General features: G+C 34.9%; 1 protein-coding gene across 2 annotated transcripts in view; it reads left to right on the top strand.

Annotated features, from left to right (window-relative positions):
* Positions 1 to 16941: 16941 nt before the first annotated feature.
* LOC143228756 (disabled homolog 2-interacting protein-like) overlaps positions 16942 to 18149 on the top strand; it is a 146047-nt gene continuing 144839 nt past the window's right edge. Inside the window, exon 1 of one of the 2 annotated variants that reach the window (XR_013015448.1) lies at positions 16942 to 17412. Coding sequence is in view for 1 of the 2 variants with exons in the window: in XM_076460073.1 (XP_076316188.1) it covers positions 17352 to 17412 (61 nt within the window). In the remaining variant the exon portion in view is untranslated. The remainder of the gene's footprint in view (positions 17413 to 18149) is intronic. The other variant, XM_076460073.1, reaches the window with a different exon arrangement.

Genomic DNA, 18149 nt, shown 5'->3' with positions numbered 1-18149 from the left:
TCAACTAGTGGAATAAAGGGGATAAACTGTGTTTATCAGTATCAACTAGTGGAATAAAGAGGGATAAACTGTGTTTATCAGTATCAACTAGTGGAATAAAGAGGGATAAACTGTGTTTACCAGTATCAACTAGTGGAATAAAGAGGATAAACTGTGTTTATCAGTATCAACTAGTGGAATAAAGAGGATAAACTGTGTTTATCAGTATCAACTAGTGGAATAAAGAGGATAAACTGTGTTTACCAGTATCAACTAGTGGAATAAAGGGGATAAACTGTGTTTATCAGTATCAACTAGTGGAATAAAGAGGATAAACTGTGTTTATCAGTATCAACTAGTGGAATAAAGAGGTGGATAAACTGTGTTTATCAGTATCAACTAGTGGAATAAAGGGGATAAACTGTGTTTACCAGTATCAACTAGTGGAATAAAGGGGATAAACTGTGTTTACCAGTATCAACTAGTGGAATAAAGGGGATAAACTGTGTTTACCAGTATCAACTAGTGGAATAAAGGGGGATAAACTGTGTTTACCAGTATCAACTAGTGGAATAAAGGGGGATAAACTGTGTTTACCAGTATCAACTAGTGGAATAAAGAGGGATAAACTGTGTTTATCAGTATCAACTAGTGGAATAAAGAGGGATAAACTGTGTTTATCAGTATCAACTAGTGGAATAAAGGGGATAAACTGTGTTTATCAGTATCAACTAGTGGAATAAAGAGGATAAACTGTGTTTATCAGTATCAACTAGTGGAATAAAGAGGGATAAACTGTGTTTATCAGTATCAACTAGTGGAATAAAGAGGGATAAACTGTGTTTACCAGTATCAACTAGTGGAATAAAGGGGATAAACTGTGTTTACCAGTATCAACTAGTGGAATAAAGGGGATAAACTGTGTTTACCAGTATCAACTAGTGGAATAAAGGGGATAAACTGTGTTTACCAGTATCAACTAGTGGAATAAAGAGGGATAAACTGTGTTTATCAGTATCAACTAGTGGAATAAAGGGGGATAAACTGTGTTTATCAGTATCAACTAGTGGAATAAAGAGGGATAAACTGTGTTTATCAGTATCAACTAGTGGAATAAAGAGGATAAACTGTGTTTATCAGTATCAACTAGTGGAATAAAGAGGATAAACTGTGTTTACCAGTATCAACTAGTGGAATAAAGAGGGATAAACTGTGTTTACCAGTATCAACTAGTGGAATAAAGGGGGATAAACTGTGTTTACCAGTATCAACTAGTGGAATAAAGAGGGATAAACTGTGTTTACCAGTATCAACTAGTGGAATAAAGGGGGATAAACTGTGTTTATCAGTATCAACTAGTGGAATAAAGAGGGATAAACTGTGTTTATCAGTATCAACTAGTGGAATAAAGAGGATAAACTGTGTTTATCAGTATCAACTAGTGGAATAAAGAGGGATAAACTGTGTTTATCAGTATCAACTAGTGGAATAAAGAGGGATAAACTGTGTTTATCAGTATCAACTAGTGGAATAAAGAGGGATAAACTGTGTTTATCAGTATCAACTAGTGGAATAAAGAGGGATAAACTGTGTTTATCAGTATCAACTAGTGGAATAAAGAGGGATAAACTGTGTTTATCAGTATCAACTAGTGGAATAAAGAGGGATAAACTGTGTTTATCAGTATCAACTAGTGGAATAAAGAGGGATAAACTGTGTTTATCAGTATCAACTAGTGGAATAAAGAGGGATAAACTGTGTTTATCAGTATCAACTAGTGGAATAAAGAGGGATAAACTGTGTTTATCAGTATCAACTAGTGGAATAAAGAGGATAAACTGTGTTTATCAGTATCAACTAGTGGAATAAAGAGGATAAACTGTGTTTATCAGTATCAACTAGTGGAATAAAGAGGGATAAACTGTGTTTACCAGTATCAACTAGTGGAATAAAGAGGATAAACTGTGTTTATCAGTATCAACTAGTGGAATAAAGAGGATAAACTGTGTTTATCAGTATCAACTAGTGGAATAAAGAGGGATAAACTGTGTTTATCAGTATCAACTAGTGGAATAAAGAGGGATAAACTGTGTTTATCAGTATCAACTAGTGGAATAAAGAGGGATAAACTGTGTTTATCAGTATCAACTAGTGGAATAAAGAGGGATAAACTGTGTTTATCAGTATCAACTAGTGGAATAAAGAGGGATAAACTGTGTTTACCAGTATCAACTAGTGGAATAAAGGGGGATAAACTGTGTTTATCAGTATCAACTAGTGGAATAAAGGGGATAAACTGTGTTTATCAGTATCAACTAGTGGAATAAAGAGGGATAAACTGTGTTTATCAGTATCAACTAGTGGAATAAAGAGATAAACTGTGTTTATCAGTATCAACTAGTGGAATAAAGAGGATAAACTGTGTTTATCAGTATCAACTAGTGGAATAAAGAGGATAAACTGTGTTTATCAGTATCAACTAGTGGAATAAAGGGGGATAAACTGTGTTTACCAGTATCAACTAGTGGAATAAAGGGGGATAAACTGTGTTTACCAGTATCAACTAGTGGAATAAAGGGGGATAAACTGTGTTTACCAGTATCAACTAGTGGAATAAAGAGGGATAAACTGTGTTTACCAGTATCAACTAGTGGAATAAAGAGGGATAAACTGTGTTTATCAGTATCAACTAGTGGAATAAAGAGAGATAAACTGTGTTTATCAGTATCAACTAGTGGAATAAAGAGGGATAAATTGTGTTTACCAGTATCAACTAGTGGAATAAAGAGGGATAAACTGTGTTTATCAGTATCAACTAGTGGAATAAAGAGGATAAACTGTGTTTATCAGTATCAACTAGTGGAATAAAGAGGGATAAACTGTGTTTATCAGTATCAACTAGTGGAATAAAGGGGGATAAACTGTGTTTACCAGTATCAACTAGTGGAATAAAGGGGATAAACTGTGTTTACCAGTATCAACTAGTGGAATAAAGGGGATAAACTGTGTTTACCAGTATCAACTAGTGGAATAAAGAGGATAAACTGTGTTTACCAGTATCAACTAGTGGAATAAAGAGGATAAACTGTGTTTATCAGTATCAACTAGTGGAATAAAGAGGGATAAACTGTGTTTATCAGTATCAACTAGTGGAATAAAGAGGATAAACTGTGTTTACCAGTATCAACTAGTGGAATAAAGAGGGATAAACTGTGTTTACCAGTATCAACTAGTGGAATAAAGGGGGATAAACTGTGTTTACCAGTATCAACTAGTGGAATAAAGAGGGATAAACTGTGTTTACCAGTATCAACTAGTGGAATAAAGAGGGATAAACTGTGTTTACCAGTATCAACTAGTGGAATAAAGGGGGATAAACTGTGTTTACCAGTATCAACTAGTGGAATAAAGGGGGATAAACTGTGTTTACCAGTATCAACTAGTGGAATAAAGAGGGATAAACTGTGTTTACCAGTATCAACTAGTGGAATAAAGAGGGATAAACTGTGTTTATCAGTATCAACTAGTGGAATAAAGAGGGATAAATTGTGTTTACCAGTATCAACTAGTGGAATAAAGGGGGATAAACTGTGTTTATCAGTATCAACTAGTGGAATAAAGAGGGATAAACTGTGTTTATCAGTATCAACTAGTGGAATAAAGAGGGATAAACTGTGTTTACCAGTATCAACTAGTGGAATAAAGGGGGATAAACTGTGTTTACCAGTATCAACTAGTGGAATAAAGGGGGATAAACTGTGTTTACCAGTATCAACTAGTGGAATAAAGGGGGATAAACTGTGTTTACCAGTATCAACTAGTGGAATAAAGAGGGATAAACTGTGTTTACCAGTATCAACTAGTGGAATAAAGAGGGATAAACTGTGTTTACCAGTATCAACTAGTGGAATAAAGGGGGATAAACTGTGTTTACCAGTATCAACTAGTGGAATAAAGAGGGATAAACTGTGTTTATCAGTATCAACTAGTGGAATAAAGGGGGATAAACTGTGTTTATCAGTATCAACTAGTGGAATAAAGAGGGATAAACTGTGTTTATCAGTATCAACTAGTGGAATAAAGAGAGATAAACTGTGTTTATCAGTATCAACTAGTGGAATAAAGAGGGATAAATTGTGTTTACCAGTATCAACTAGTGGAATAAAGGGGGATAAACTGTGTTTACCAGTATCAACTAGTGGAATAAAGGGGGATAAACTGTGTTTACCAGTATCAACTAGTGGAATAAAGGGGGATAAACTGTGTTTACCAGTATCAACTAGTGGAATAAAGAGGGATAAACTGTGTTTACCAGTATCAACTAGTGGAATAAAGGGGGATAAACTGTGTTTACCAGTATCAACTAGTGGAATAAAGGGGGATAAACTGTGTTTACCAGTATCAACTAGTGGAATAAAGAGGGATAAACTGTGTTTACCAGTATCAACTAGTGGAATAAAGAGGGATAAACTGTGTTTATCAGTATCAACTAGTGGAATAAAGAGAGATAAACTGTGTTTATCAGTATCAACTAGTGGAATAAAGAGGGATAAATTGTGTTTACCAGTATCAACTAGTGGAATAAAGGGGGATAAACTGTGTTTATCAGTATCAACTAGTGGAATAAAGAGAGATAAACTGTGTTTATCAGTATCAACTAGTGGAATAAAGAGGGATAAATTGTGTTTACCAGTATCAACTAGTGGAATAAAGGGGGATAAACTGTGTTTACCAGTATCAACTAGTGGAATAAAGGGGGATAAACTGTGTTTACCAGTATCAACTAGTGGAATAAAGGGGATAAACTGTGTTTACCAGTATCAACTAGTGGAATAAAGGGGATAAACTGTGTTTACCAGTATCAACTAGTGGAATAAAGGGGGATAAACTGTGTTTACCAGTATCAACTAGTGGAATAAAGGGGGATAAACTGTGTTTACCAGTATCAACTAGTGGAATAAAGAGGGATAAACTGTGTTTACCAGTATCAACTAGTGGAATAAAGAGGGATAAACTGTGTTTATCAGTATCAACTAGTGGAATAAAGAGGGATAAACTGTGTTTACCAGTATCAACTAGTGGAATAAAGGGGGATAAACTGTGTTTATCAGTATCAACTAGTGGAATAAAGAGGATAAACTGTGTTTATCAGTATCAACTAGTGGAATAAAGAGGGATAAATTGTGTTTACCAGTATCAACTAGTGGAATAAAGGGGGATAAACTGTGTTTACCAGTATCAACTAGTGGAATAAAGGGGGATAAACTGTGTTTACCAGTATCAACTAGTGGAATAAAGGGGATAAACTGTGTTTACCAGTATCAACTAGTGGAATAAAGAGGATAAACTGTGTTTACCAGTATCAACTAGTGGAATAAAGGGGATAAACTGTGTTTACCAGTATCAACTAGTGGAATAAAGGGGATAAACTGTGTTTACCAGTATCAACTAGTGGAATAAAGAGGGATAAACTGTGTTTATCAGTATCAACTAGTGGAATAAAGGGGGATAAACTGTGTTTATCAGTATCAACTAGTGGAATAAAGAGGGATAAACTGTGTTTATCAGTATCAACTAGTGGAATAAAGAGAGATAAACTGTGTTTATCAGTATCAACTAGTGGAATAAAGAGGGATAAATTGTGTTTACCAGTATCAACTAGTGGAATAAAGGGGGATAAACTGTGTTTACCAGTATCAACTAGTGGAATAAAGGGGGATAAACTGTGTTTACCAGTATCAACTAGTGGAATAAAGGGGGATAAACTGTGTTTACCAGTATCAACTAGTGGAATAAAGAGGGATAAACTGTGTTTACCAGTATCAACTAGTGGAATAAAGGGGATAAACTGTGTTTTACCAGTATCAACTAGTGGAATAAAGGGGGATAAACTGTGTTTACCAGTATCAACTAGTGGAATAAAGGGGGATAAACTGTGTTTACCAGTATCAACTAGTGGAATAAAGAGGGATAAACTGTGTTTATCAGTATCAACTAGTGGAATAAAGAGGGATAAACTGTGTTTATCAGTATCAACTAGTGGAATAAAAAGGGATAAACTGTGTTTATCAGTATCAACTAGTGGAATAAAGAGAGATAAACTGTGTTTATCAGTATCAACTAGTGGAATAAAGAGGGATAAACTGTGTTTATCAGTATCAACTAGTGGAATAAAGAGGGATAAACTGTGTTTATCAGTATCAACTAGTGGAATAAAGAGAGATAAACTGTGTTTAAGTATCAACTAGTGGAATAAAGAGGGATAAACTGTGTTTACCAGTATCAACTAGTGGAATAAAGGGGATAAACTGTGTTTACCAGTATCAACTAGTGGAATAAAGGGGATAAACTGTGTTTACCAGTATCAACTAGTGGAATAAAGGGGGATAAACTGTGTTTACCAGTATCAACTAGTGGAATAAAGAGGGATAAACTGTGTTTACCAGTATCAACTAGTGGAATAAAGAGGGATAAACTGTGTTTACCAGTATCAACTAGTGGAATAAAGGGGGATAAACTGTGTTTACCAGTATCAACTAGTGGAATAAAGGGGATAAACTGTGTTTATCAGTATCAACTAGTGGAATAAAGGGGGATAAACTGTGTTTATCAGTATCAACTAGTGGAATAAAGAGGGATAAACTGTGTTTATCAGTATCAACTAGTGGAATAAAGGGGATAAACTGTGTTTATCAGTATCAACTAGTGGAATAAAGGGGATAAACTGTGTTTATCAGTATCAACTAGTGGAATAAAGAGGATAAACTGTGTTTATCAGTATCAACTAGTGGAATAAAGGGGATAAACTGTGTTTATCAGTATCAACTAGTGGAATAAAGGGGATAAACTGTGTTTATCAGTATCAACTAGTGGAATAAAGGGGATAAACTGTGTTTATCAGTATCAACTAGTGGAATAAAGGGGATAAACTGTGTTTATCAGTATCAACTAGTGGAATAAAGAGGATAAACTGTGTTTATCAGTATCAACTAGTGGAATAAAGGGGATAAACTGTGTTTATCAGTATCAACTAGTGGAATAAAGAGGGATAAACTGTGTTTATCAGTATCAACTAGTGGAATAAAGGGGATAAACTGTGTTTATCAGTATCAACTAGTGGAATAAAGAGGATAAACTGTGTTTATCAGTATCAACTAGTGGAATAAAGAGGATAAACTGTGTTTATCAGTATCAACTAGTGGAATAAAGAGGGATAAACTGTGTTTATCAGTATCAACTAGTGGAATAAAGAGGGATAAACTGTGTTTATCAGTATCAACTAGTGGAATAAAGAGGGATAAACTGTGTTTATCAGTATCAACTAGTGGAATAAAGGGGGATAAACTGTGTTTATCAGTATCAACTAGTGGAATAAAGGGGGATAAACTGTGTTTATCAGTATCAACTAGTGGAATAAAGAGGGATAAACTGTGTTTATCAGTATCAACTAGTGGAATAAAGAGGATAAACTGTGTTTATCAGTATCAACTAGTGGAATAAAGAGGGATAAACTGTGTTTATCAGTATCAACTAGTGGAATAAAGAGAGATAAACTGTGTTTATCAGTATCAACTAGTGGAATAAAGAGGGATAAACTGTGTTTATCAGTATCAACTAGTGGAATAAAGAGGGATAAACTGTGTTTATCAGTATCAACTAGTGGAATAAAGAGGGATAAACTGTGTTTATCAGTATCAACTAGTGGAATAAAGAGGGATAAACTGTGTTTATCAGTATCAACTAGTGGAATAAAGGGGATAAACTGTGTTTATCAGTATCAACTAGTGGAATAAAGGGGGATAAACTGTGTTTATCAGTATCAACTAGTGGAATAAAGGGGATAAACTGTGTTTATCAGTATCAACTAGTGGAATAAAGAGGATAAACTGTGTTTATCAGTATCAACTAGTGGAATAAAGAGGGATAAACTGTGTTTATCAGTATCAACTAGTGGAATAAAGAGGGATAAACTGTGTTTATCAGTATCAACTAGTGGAATAAAGAGGGATAAACTGTGTTTATCAGTATCAACTAGTGGAATAAAGGAGGATAAACTGTGTTTATCAGTATCAACTAGTGGAATAAAGAGGGATAAACTGTGTTTATCAGTATCAACTAGTGGAATAAAGAGGATAAACTGTGTTTATATCAACTAGTGGAATAAAGAGGGATAAACTATCAGTATCAACTAGTGGAATAAAGAGGGATAAACTGTGTTTATCAGTATCAACTAGTGGAATAAAGAGGGATAAATTGTGTTTACCAGTATCAACTAGTGGAATAAAGGGGATAAACTGTGTTTACCAGTATCAACTAGTGGAATAAAGGGGATAAACTGTGTTTACCAGTATCAACTAGTGGAATAAAGGGGATAAACTGTGTTTACCAGTATCAACTAGTGGAATAAAGAGGATAAACTGTGTTTACCAGTATCAACTAGTGGAATAAAGGGGGATAAACTGTGTTTACCAGTATCAACTAGTGGAATAAAGAGGGATAAACTGTGTTTACCAGTATCAACTAGTGGAATAAAGAGGGATAAACTGTGTTTACCAGTATCAACTAGTGGAATAAAGAGGGATAAACTGTGTTTATCAGTATCAACTAGTGGAATAAAGAGGGATAAACTGTGTTTATCAGTATCAACTAGTGGAATAAAGAGGGATAAATTGTGTTTACCAGTATCAACTAGTGGAATAAAGGGGGATAAACTGTGTTTATCAGTATCAACTAGTGGAATAAAGAGGGATAAACTGTGTTTATCAGTATCAACTAGTGGAATAAAGAGGGATAAATTGTGTTTACCAGTATCAACTAGTGGAATAAAGGGGGATAAACTGTGTTTACCAGTATCAACTAGTGGAATAAAGGGGGATAAACTGTGTTTACCAGTATCAACTAGTGGAATAAAGAGGGATAAACTGTGTTTACCAGTATCAACTAGTGGAATAAAGAGGGATAAACTGTGTTTACCAGTATCAACTAGTGGAATAAAGGGGGATAAACTGTGTTTACCAGTATCAACTAGTGGAATAAAGAGGGATAAACTGTGTTTACCAGTATCAACTAGTGGAATAAAGAGGGATAAACTGTGTTTATCAGTATCAACTAGTGGAATAAAGAGGGATAAACTGTGTTTATCAGTATCAACTAGTGGAATAAAGAGGGATAAACTGTGTTTATCAGTATCAACTAGTGGAATAAAGAGGATAAACTGTGTTTATCAGTATCAACTAGTGGAATAAAGAGGGATAAACTGTGTTTACCAGTATCAACTAGTGGAATAAAGAGGGATAAACTGTGTTTACCAGTATCAACTAGTGGAATAAAGGGGGATAAACTGTGTTTACCAGTATCAACTAGTGGAATAAAGGGGATAAACTGTGTTTACCAGTATCAACTAGTGGAATAAAGAGGATAAACTGTGTTTACCAGTATCAACTAGTGGAATAAAGAGGGATAAACTGTGTTTATCAGTATCAACTAGTGGAATAAAGAGGGATAAACTGTGTTTATCAGTATCAACTAGTGGAATAAAGAGGGATAAACTGTGTTTATCAGTATCAACTAGTGGAATAAAGGGGGATAAACTGTGTTTATCAGTATCAACTAGTGGAATAAAGAGGGATAAACTGTGTTTATCAGTATCAACTAGTGGAATAAAGAGGGATAAACTGTGTTTACCAGTATCAACTAGTGGAATAAAGAGGATAAACTGTGTTTACCAGTATCAACTAGTGGAATAAAGGGGATAAACTGTGTTTACCAGTATCAACTAGTGGAATAAAGAGGATAAACTGTGTTTACCAGTATCAACTAGTGGAATAAAGAGGGATAAACTGTGTTTACCAGTATCAACTAGTGGAATAAAGGGGATAAACTGTGTTTACCAGTATCAACTAGTGGAATAAAGGGGATAAACTGTGTTTACCAGTATCAACTAGTGGAATAAAGAGGGATAAACTGTGTTTATCAGTATCAACTAGTGGAATAAAGAGGGATAAACTGTGTTTATCAGTATCAACTAGTGGAATAAAGAGGGATAAACTGTGTTTATCAGTATCAACTAGTGGAATAAAGAGGGATAAACTGTGTTTATCAGTATCAACTAGTGGAATAAAGAGGGATAAACTGTGTTTACCAGTATCAACTAGTGGAATAAAGGGGATAAACTGTGTTTACCAGTATCAACTAGTGGAATAAAGGGGGATAAACTGTGTTTACCAGTATCAACTAGTGGAATAAAGAGGGATAAATTGTGTTTACCAGTATCAACTAGTGGAATAAAGAGGGATAAACTGTGTTTACCAGTATCAACTAGTGGAATAAAGGGGATAAACTGTGTTTACCAGTATCAACTAGTGGAATAAAGAGGATAAACTGTGTTTACCAGTATCAACTAGTGGAATAAAGAGGGATAAACTGTGTTTATCAGTATCAACTAGTGGAATAAAGAGGGATAAACTGTGTTTACCAGTATCAACTAGTGGAATAAAGAGGGATAAACTGTGTTTATCAGTATCAACTAGTGGAATAAAGAGAATAAAGGGATAAACTGTGTTTATCAGTATCAACTAGTGGAATAAAGAGGGATAAACTGTGTTTACCAGTATCAACTAGTGGAATAAAGAGGGATAAACTGTGTTTATCAGTATCAACTAGTGGAATAAAGAGGATAAACTGTGTTTACCAGTATCAACTAGTGGAATAAAGGGGATAAACTGTGTTTACCAGTATCAACTAGTGGAATAAAGAGGGATAAACTGTGTTTACCAGTATCAACTAGTGGAATAAAGGGGATAAACTGTGTTTACCAGTATCAACTAGTGGAATAAAGGGGATAAACTGTGTTTACCAGTATCAACTAGTGGAATAAAGAGGATAAACTGTGTTTATCAGTATCAACTAGTGGAATAAAGGGGATAAACTGTGTTTATCAGTATCAACTAGTGGAATAAAGAGGGATAAACTGTGTTTATCAGTATCAACTAGTGGAATAAAGAGGGATAAACTGTGTTTATCAGTATCAACTAGTGGAATAAAGAGGGATAAACTGTGTTTACCAGTATCAACTAGTGGAATAAAGGGGGATAAACTGTGTTTACCAGTATCAACTAGTGGAATAAAGAGGGATAAACTGTGTTTACCAGTATCAACTAGTGGAATAAAGAGGGATAAACTGTGTTTATCAGTATCAACTAGTGGAATAAAGAGGATAAACTGTGTTTATCAGTATCAACTAGTGGAATAAAGAGGGATAAACTGTGTTTACCAGTATCAACTAGTGGAATAAAGGGGATAAACTGTGTTTACCAGTATCAACTAGTGGAATAAAGAGGATAAACTGTGTTTACCAGTATCAACTAGTGGAATAAAGGGGATAAACTGTGTTTACCAGTATCAACTAGTGGAATAAAGGGGATAAACTGTGTTTACCAGTATCAACTAGTGGAATAAAGAGGGATAAACTGTGTTTATCAGTATCAACTAGTGGAATAAAGGGGATAAACTGTGTTTATCAGTATCAACTAGTGGAATAAAGAGGGATAAACTGTGTTTATCAGTATCAACTAGTGGAATAAAGAGGGATAAACTGTGTTTATCAGTATCAACTAGTGGAATAAAGAGGGATAAACTGTGTTTACCAGTATCAACTAGTGGAATAAAGGGGATAAACTGTGTTTACCAGTATCAACTAGTGGAATAAAGGGGATAAACTGTGTTTACCAGTATCAACTAGTGGAATAAAGGGGATAAACTGTGTTTACCAGTATCAACTAGTGGAATAAAGGGGATAAACTGTGTTTACCAGTATCAACTAGTGGAATAAAGAGGATAAACTGTGTTTATCAGTATCAACTAGTGGAATAAAGAGGGATAAACTGTGTTTATCAGTATCAACTAGTGGAATAAAGAGGGATAAATTGTGTTTACCAGTATCAACTAGTGGAATAAAGAGGGATAAACTGTGTTTATCAGTATCAACTAGTGGAATAAAGAGGGATAAACTGTGTTTATCAGTATCAACTAGTGGAATAAAGAGGGATAAACTGTGTTTACCAGTATCAACTAGTGGAATAAAGAGGGATAAACTGTGTTTATCAGTATCAACTAGTGGAATAAAGAGGATAAACTGTGTTTATCAGTATCAACTAGTGGAATAAAGAGGGATAAACTGTGTTTACCAGTATCAACTAGTGGAATAAAGGGGGATAAACTGTGTTTACCAGTATCAACTAGTGGAATAAAGGGGGATAAACTGTGTTTACCAGTATCAACTAGTGGAATAAAGAGGGATAAACTGTGTTTACCAGTATCAACTAGTGGAATAAAGAGGGATAAACTGTGTTTATCAGTATCAACTAGTGGAATAAAGAGGATAAACTGTGTTTATCAGTATCAACTAGTGGAATAAAGAGGGATAAACTGTGTTTACCAGTATCAACTAGTGGAATAAAGGGGGATAAACTGTGTTTATCAGTATCAACTAGTGGAATAAAGAGGGATAAACTGTGTTTACCAGTATCAACTAGTGGAATAAAGGGGGATAAACTGTGTTTACCAGTATCAACTAGTGGAATAAAGAGGGATAAACTGTGTTTACCAGTATCAACTAGTGGAATAAAGGGGATAAACTGTGTTTACCAGTATCAACTAGTGGAATAAAGGGGATAAACTGTGTTTACCAGTATCAACTAGTGGAATAAAGAGGGATAAACTGTGTTTATCAGTATCAACTAGTGGAATAAAGGGGGATAAACTGTGTTTATCAGTATCAACTAGTGGAATAAAGAGGGATAAACTGTGTTTATCAGTATCAACTAGTGGAATAAAGAGGGATAAACTGTGTTTATCAGTATCAACTAGTGGAATAAAGGGGGATAAACTGTGTTTACCAGTATCAACTAGTGGAATAAAGGGGATAAACTGTGTTTACCAGTATCAACTAGTGGAATAAAGGGGATAAACTGTGTTTACCAGTATCAACTAGTGGAATAAAGAGGATAAACTGTGTTTACCAGTATCAACTAGTGGAATAAAGGGGGATAAACTGTGTTTACCAGTATCAACTAGTGGAATAAAGAGGGATAAACTGTGTTTACCAGTATCAACTAGTGGAATAAAGAGGGATAAACTGTGTTTATCAGTATCAACTAGTGGAATAAAGGGGGATAAACTGTGTTTATCAGTATCAACTAGTGGAATAAAGAGGATAAACTGTGTTTATCAGTATCAACTAGTGGAATAAAGAGAGATAAACTGTGTTTACTTATCAGTATCAACTAGTGGAATAAAGAGGGATAAACTGTGTTTACCAGTATCAACTAGTGGAATAAAGGGGGATAAACTGTGTTTACCAGTATCAACTAGTGGAATAAAGAGGGATAAACTGTGTTTACCAGTATCAACTAGTGGAATAAAGAGGGATAAACTGTGTTTATCAGTATCAACTAGTGGAATAAAGAGGGATAAACTGTGTTTATCAGTATCAACTAGTGGAATAAAGAGGGATAAATTGTGTTTACCAGTATCAACTAGTGGAATAAAGGGGGATAAACTGTGTTTATCAGTATCAACTAGTGGAATAAAGAGAGATAAACTGTGTTTATCAGTATCAACTAGTGGAATAAAGAGGATAAACTGTGTTTACCAGTATCAACTAGTGGAATAAAGGGGATAAACTGTGTTTACCAGTATCAACTAGTGGAATAAAGGGGGATAAACTGTGTTTACCAGTATCAACTAGTGGAATAAAGGGGGATAAACTGTGTTTACCAGTATCAACTAGTGGAATAAAGAGGGATAAACTGTGTTTACCAGTATCAACTAGTGGAATAAAGGGGATAAACTGTGTTTACCAGTATCAACTAGTGGAATAAAGAGGATAAACTGTGTTTACCAGTATCAACTAGTGGAATAAAGAGGGATAAACTGTGTTTATCAGTATCAACTAGTGGAATAAAGGGGGATAAACTGTGTTTATCAGTATCAACTAGTGGAATAAAGAGGGATAAACTGTGTTTATCAGTATCAACTAGTGGAATAAAGAGGATAAACTGTGTTTATCAGTATCAACTAGTGGAATAAAGAGGGATAAATTGTGTTTACCAGTATCAACTAGTGGAATAAAGGGGGATAAACTGTGTTTACCAGTATCAACTAGTGGAATAAAGGGGGATAAACTGTGTTTACCAGTATCAACTAGTGGAATAAAGGGGATAAACTGTGTTTACCAGTATCAACTAGTGGAATAAAGAGGGATAAACTGTGTTTACCAGTATCAACTAGTGGAATAAAGGGGGATAAACTGTGTTTACCAGTATCAACTAGTGGAATAAAGGGGGATAAACTGTGTTTACCAGTATCAACTAGTGGAATAAAGAGGGATAAATTGTGTTTACCAGTATCAACTAGTGGAATAAAGAGGGATAAACTGTGTTTATCAGTATCAACTAGTGGAATAAAGAGGGATAAATTGTGTTTACCAGTATCAACTAGTGGAATAAAGGGGGATAAACTGTGTTTATCAGTATCAACTAGTGGAATAAAGAGATAAACTGTGTTTATCAGTATCAACTAGTGGAATAAAGAGGGATAAACTGTGTTTACCAGTATCAACTAGTGGAATAAAGGGGGATAAACTGTGTTTACCAGTATCAACTAGTGGAATAAAGGGGGATAAACTGTGTTTACCAGTATCAACTAGTGGAATAAAGGGGATAAACTGTGTTTATCAGTATCAACTAGTGGAATAAAGGGGATAAACTGTGTTTACCAGTATCAACTAGTGGAATAAAGGGGATAAACTGTGTTTACCAGTATCAACTAGTGGAATAAAGGGGATAAACTGTGTTTACCAGTATCAACTAGTGGAATAAAGGGGGATAAACTGTGTTTATCAGTATCAACTAGTGGAATAAAGAGGGATAAACTGTGTTTACCAGTATCAACTAGTGGAATAAAGGGGATAAACTGTGTTTACCAGTATCAACTAGTGGAATAAAGAGGATAAACTGTGTTTACCAGTATCAACTAGTGGAATAAAGAGGGATAAACTGTGTTTATCAGTATCAACTAGTGGAATAAAGAGAGATAAACTGTGTTTATCAGTATCAACTAGTGGAATAAAGAGGGATAAACTGTGTTTACCAGTATCAACTAGTGGAATAAAGGGGGATAAACTGTGTTTATCAGTATCAACTAGTGGAATAAAGAGAGATAAACTGTGTTTATCAGTATCAACTAGTGGAATAAAGAGGGATAAATTGTGTTTACCAGTATCAACTAGTGGAATAAAGGGGGATAAACTGTGTTTATCAGTATCAACTAGTGGAATAAAGAGGGATAAATTGTGTTTACCAGTATCAACTAGTGGAATAAAGAGGGATAAACTTTGTTCATCAGTATCAACTAGTAGAATAAAGAGGGATAAATTGTGTTTACCAGTATCAACTAGTGGAATAAAGAGGGATAAACTTTGTTCATCAGTATCTACGTCTTTAATTTGATAAAACTTTTATACATTATTTAGTCTTATTTTATGTACCTTATGAGAGTTCTACCTGCATGTGTCACCGAGGAGCACGAGATGGGGAAGACGTTATACTGAAATAGAGTGCTAGGATTAGTAAGTGTCACTTAGCGGCGTATGATGTGGTCATATCTACTTGTCTTTCCTCATTTTCATTCAACTTCTGTCTGCCTTGATATCATCACAAATATCATCTTTTACTTATTACCTGAAAACCTTTCCTCGTTTTATTTATAGGAGAAAGAGCATTTTTATGGTAATTATATAACTCCTATATCAGGCTTTGTAATAAGCCATGTGAAGGATTTATTATTACATATTTATTTGTTATATCTTTGTCTGTTGGAATTAAATATGTATACTTACAAATGCACGTAACTTATACTGTTGAACGTGTATTGCGAAATTCTCGCCTATTCACTGAAATTGTGGAAGCCTCTAGAGTGTAAGAATCTACAGTGTATATATGTATGTAAATAGCAGTATTGGTACCTTAGCTAAAATATCTATAATCATCTCTTCTCAAGTTTATAATATTAACCAACACAACGTGCTGAAAGTCGGTTTGCTATAGTTAGTATACTATAAACTTCGGATGGTATAACTGTGAGTAACGCTTATTAATCGAGAACTTCAGATATTTGACCAGGAAAGTTTATAGATTTCGAACATTATAAATCTTTTAATTTCAGCGAATTAACGTCGAACGTTTCATGAAAACATTATATAATTTCAGCGGTGAAAAACGTACGAGTGATCGGCGAAGAGCTTGCTAGCTTCTCATTAAGTAAATTGTACCTATATCAGCTCAAAATTAATTCGCTCACTGTGAACCGTCCATAAAATATTTAGTTCCTGACCAGATAGAAGACTCGATATTGCTTGTAAAACTTTTGTAAATAAATTAATATTTGTTATAACCATTATTATAAATCGTATTATTCTTTGTTATTAAAATATGTTTGTATTAATAAAGGAAACTTCAAAATTAAAATTAAAACTTCACTCATTTTCGAGTTATTTCCAATCGTAACACGTAATACAATAAATTAGGGGATTGTCTTGAATAAATCATAATACGTAACATCTATTAAACGTTCGACTGAAAATGTGCCTTTGTGTGTAAAAAGCACGTTGTCCATTACCTTCACTAAAACTCTGACTACAGTATTGACTGCACATCGAGCAGGCTGTCTTCATTGACAGCAGTTCCCTTCTATCTGGGAGTAATAAAACTGCACGAAAAACAAAATGATTTGTGGTACTCAATGTGATTCGTCTTCTGATTGGATATGTACTGTTCACCACAGTTCTGAAGGCGGAGTCTGGCTGGATGTTACGCAAACGTAATACCAGTAGAAAATCGGCTTCATGACAAGCTGTGAAACTTCCCGTCATGGGGAGAACGCGTTTTTACTGGTACGTGTAGTGAAGCATATGAAAGTTTGAGGTGTAACGTACTGTTATCCCACGTGTCAAGTCTTTAAAGTTGGTGCATCACATGAAGCTATAAGTGACTTAAGAGTCGACCTACCGTAACAAGACGCTTGGGTTACAACCGGACGTGACGTTTCACGCTAAGTTACTTCACCGCTCGTGGTATATACAAACAACAAGGACCAAAGCTTTGTTGGAACAGTAAAGGCTTCAATGTCCTTAAATTACGACCCCCCACAACGCCTCTCCTAGTTGAATGTGTTTGTTATAGTTCTGTTTAGTTTCGCTTCATGAGGCTATTAGATAACTAGTTTTAAAAAGACTGGAAATTGATGTAAAGGCGCTAAAAATGATGTAATTCGAAACAGTTTATTAACTATTTCGAACCACATGAACCAATAGTATGTCACTTCCTCGATCTCTGACTAAACTACTGTGTGGCAAGCACATTGTTGAAAACTTAGGTAAGTACCATACCAACGAAACCTTTCAAGGTCCGAACTACTGAAAATCCAGGTAAGGAAAAACAAAACTACAACCTATAAAGTTACACAATTTTGTTCTATACTACTAAAAACCTCAAGTAAGAAAGACAAAACCAGAGCCTTTCAAATGAACAGAGTTTTGTTCCATGTTACTGAAAACCCATGTGGGTACCAACTTCAGCAAAATCTGTCAGCCATTCTATAACAGTGAAAACTCAAGAAAATACTATACCAGCGTAATCTTTAATATTAGAGCTATTTCTTAACACTAGATGACGCTGTTTTCTGGATGATAGCAAAGCTTTATCAAATTATTAATATTTGTATATTCCAGCCCGTCAATAGAATATAAGTTAAATACGTTTTCAATGGAGGGGATATATCTCCTCATCTTCTGTTTGAGGTTTTGTTGAGGGGATATATCTCCTCAGCTTCTGTTTCAGGTTTTGTTGACCTTTTATTGAAATATTTACCTCACGACGTAAATTGTCGAACGTGATTGGTTTGGTCTGGTTTTGAATTTCGCACAATGCTACTCGAGGGCTATCTGTGCTAGCCGTCCCTAATTTAGCAGTGTAAAACTAGATGGAAGGCAGCTAGTCATCACCACCCACAGCCAATTCTTGGGCTACTCTTTTTACCAACGAATAATGGGATTAACCGTCATATTATAATGCCTCCACGGCTGAAAGGGCGAGCATGTTTGGTGCAATGGA

This window comes from Tachypleus tridentatus, chromosome 10 (genome assembly GCF_004210375.1).
Source record: "Tachypleus tridentatus isolate NWPU-2018 chromosome 10, ASM421037v1, whole genome shotgun sequence".
Classification (NCBI taxonomy): Eukaryota; Metazoa; Arthropoda; class Merostomata; order Xiphosura; family Limulidae; genus Tachypleus; species Tachypleus tridentatus.
Note: the sequence above shows the minus strand (reverse complement) of the source record. Positions and strands in the feature narration are given on the sequence as shown.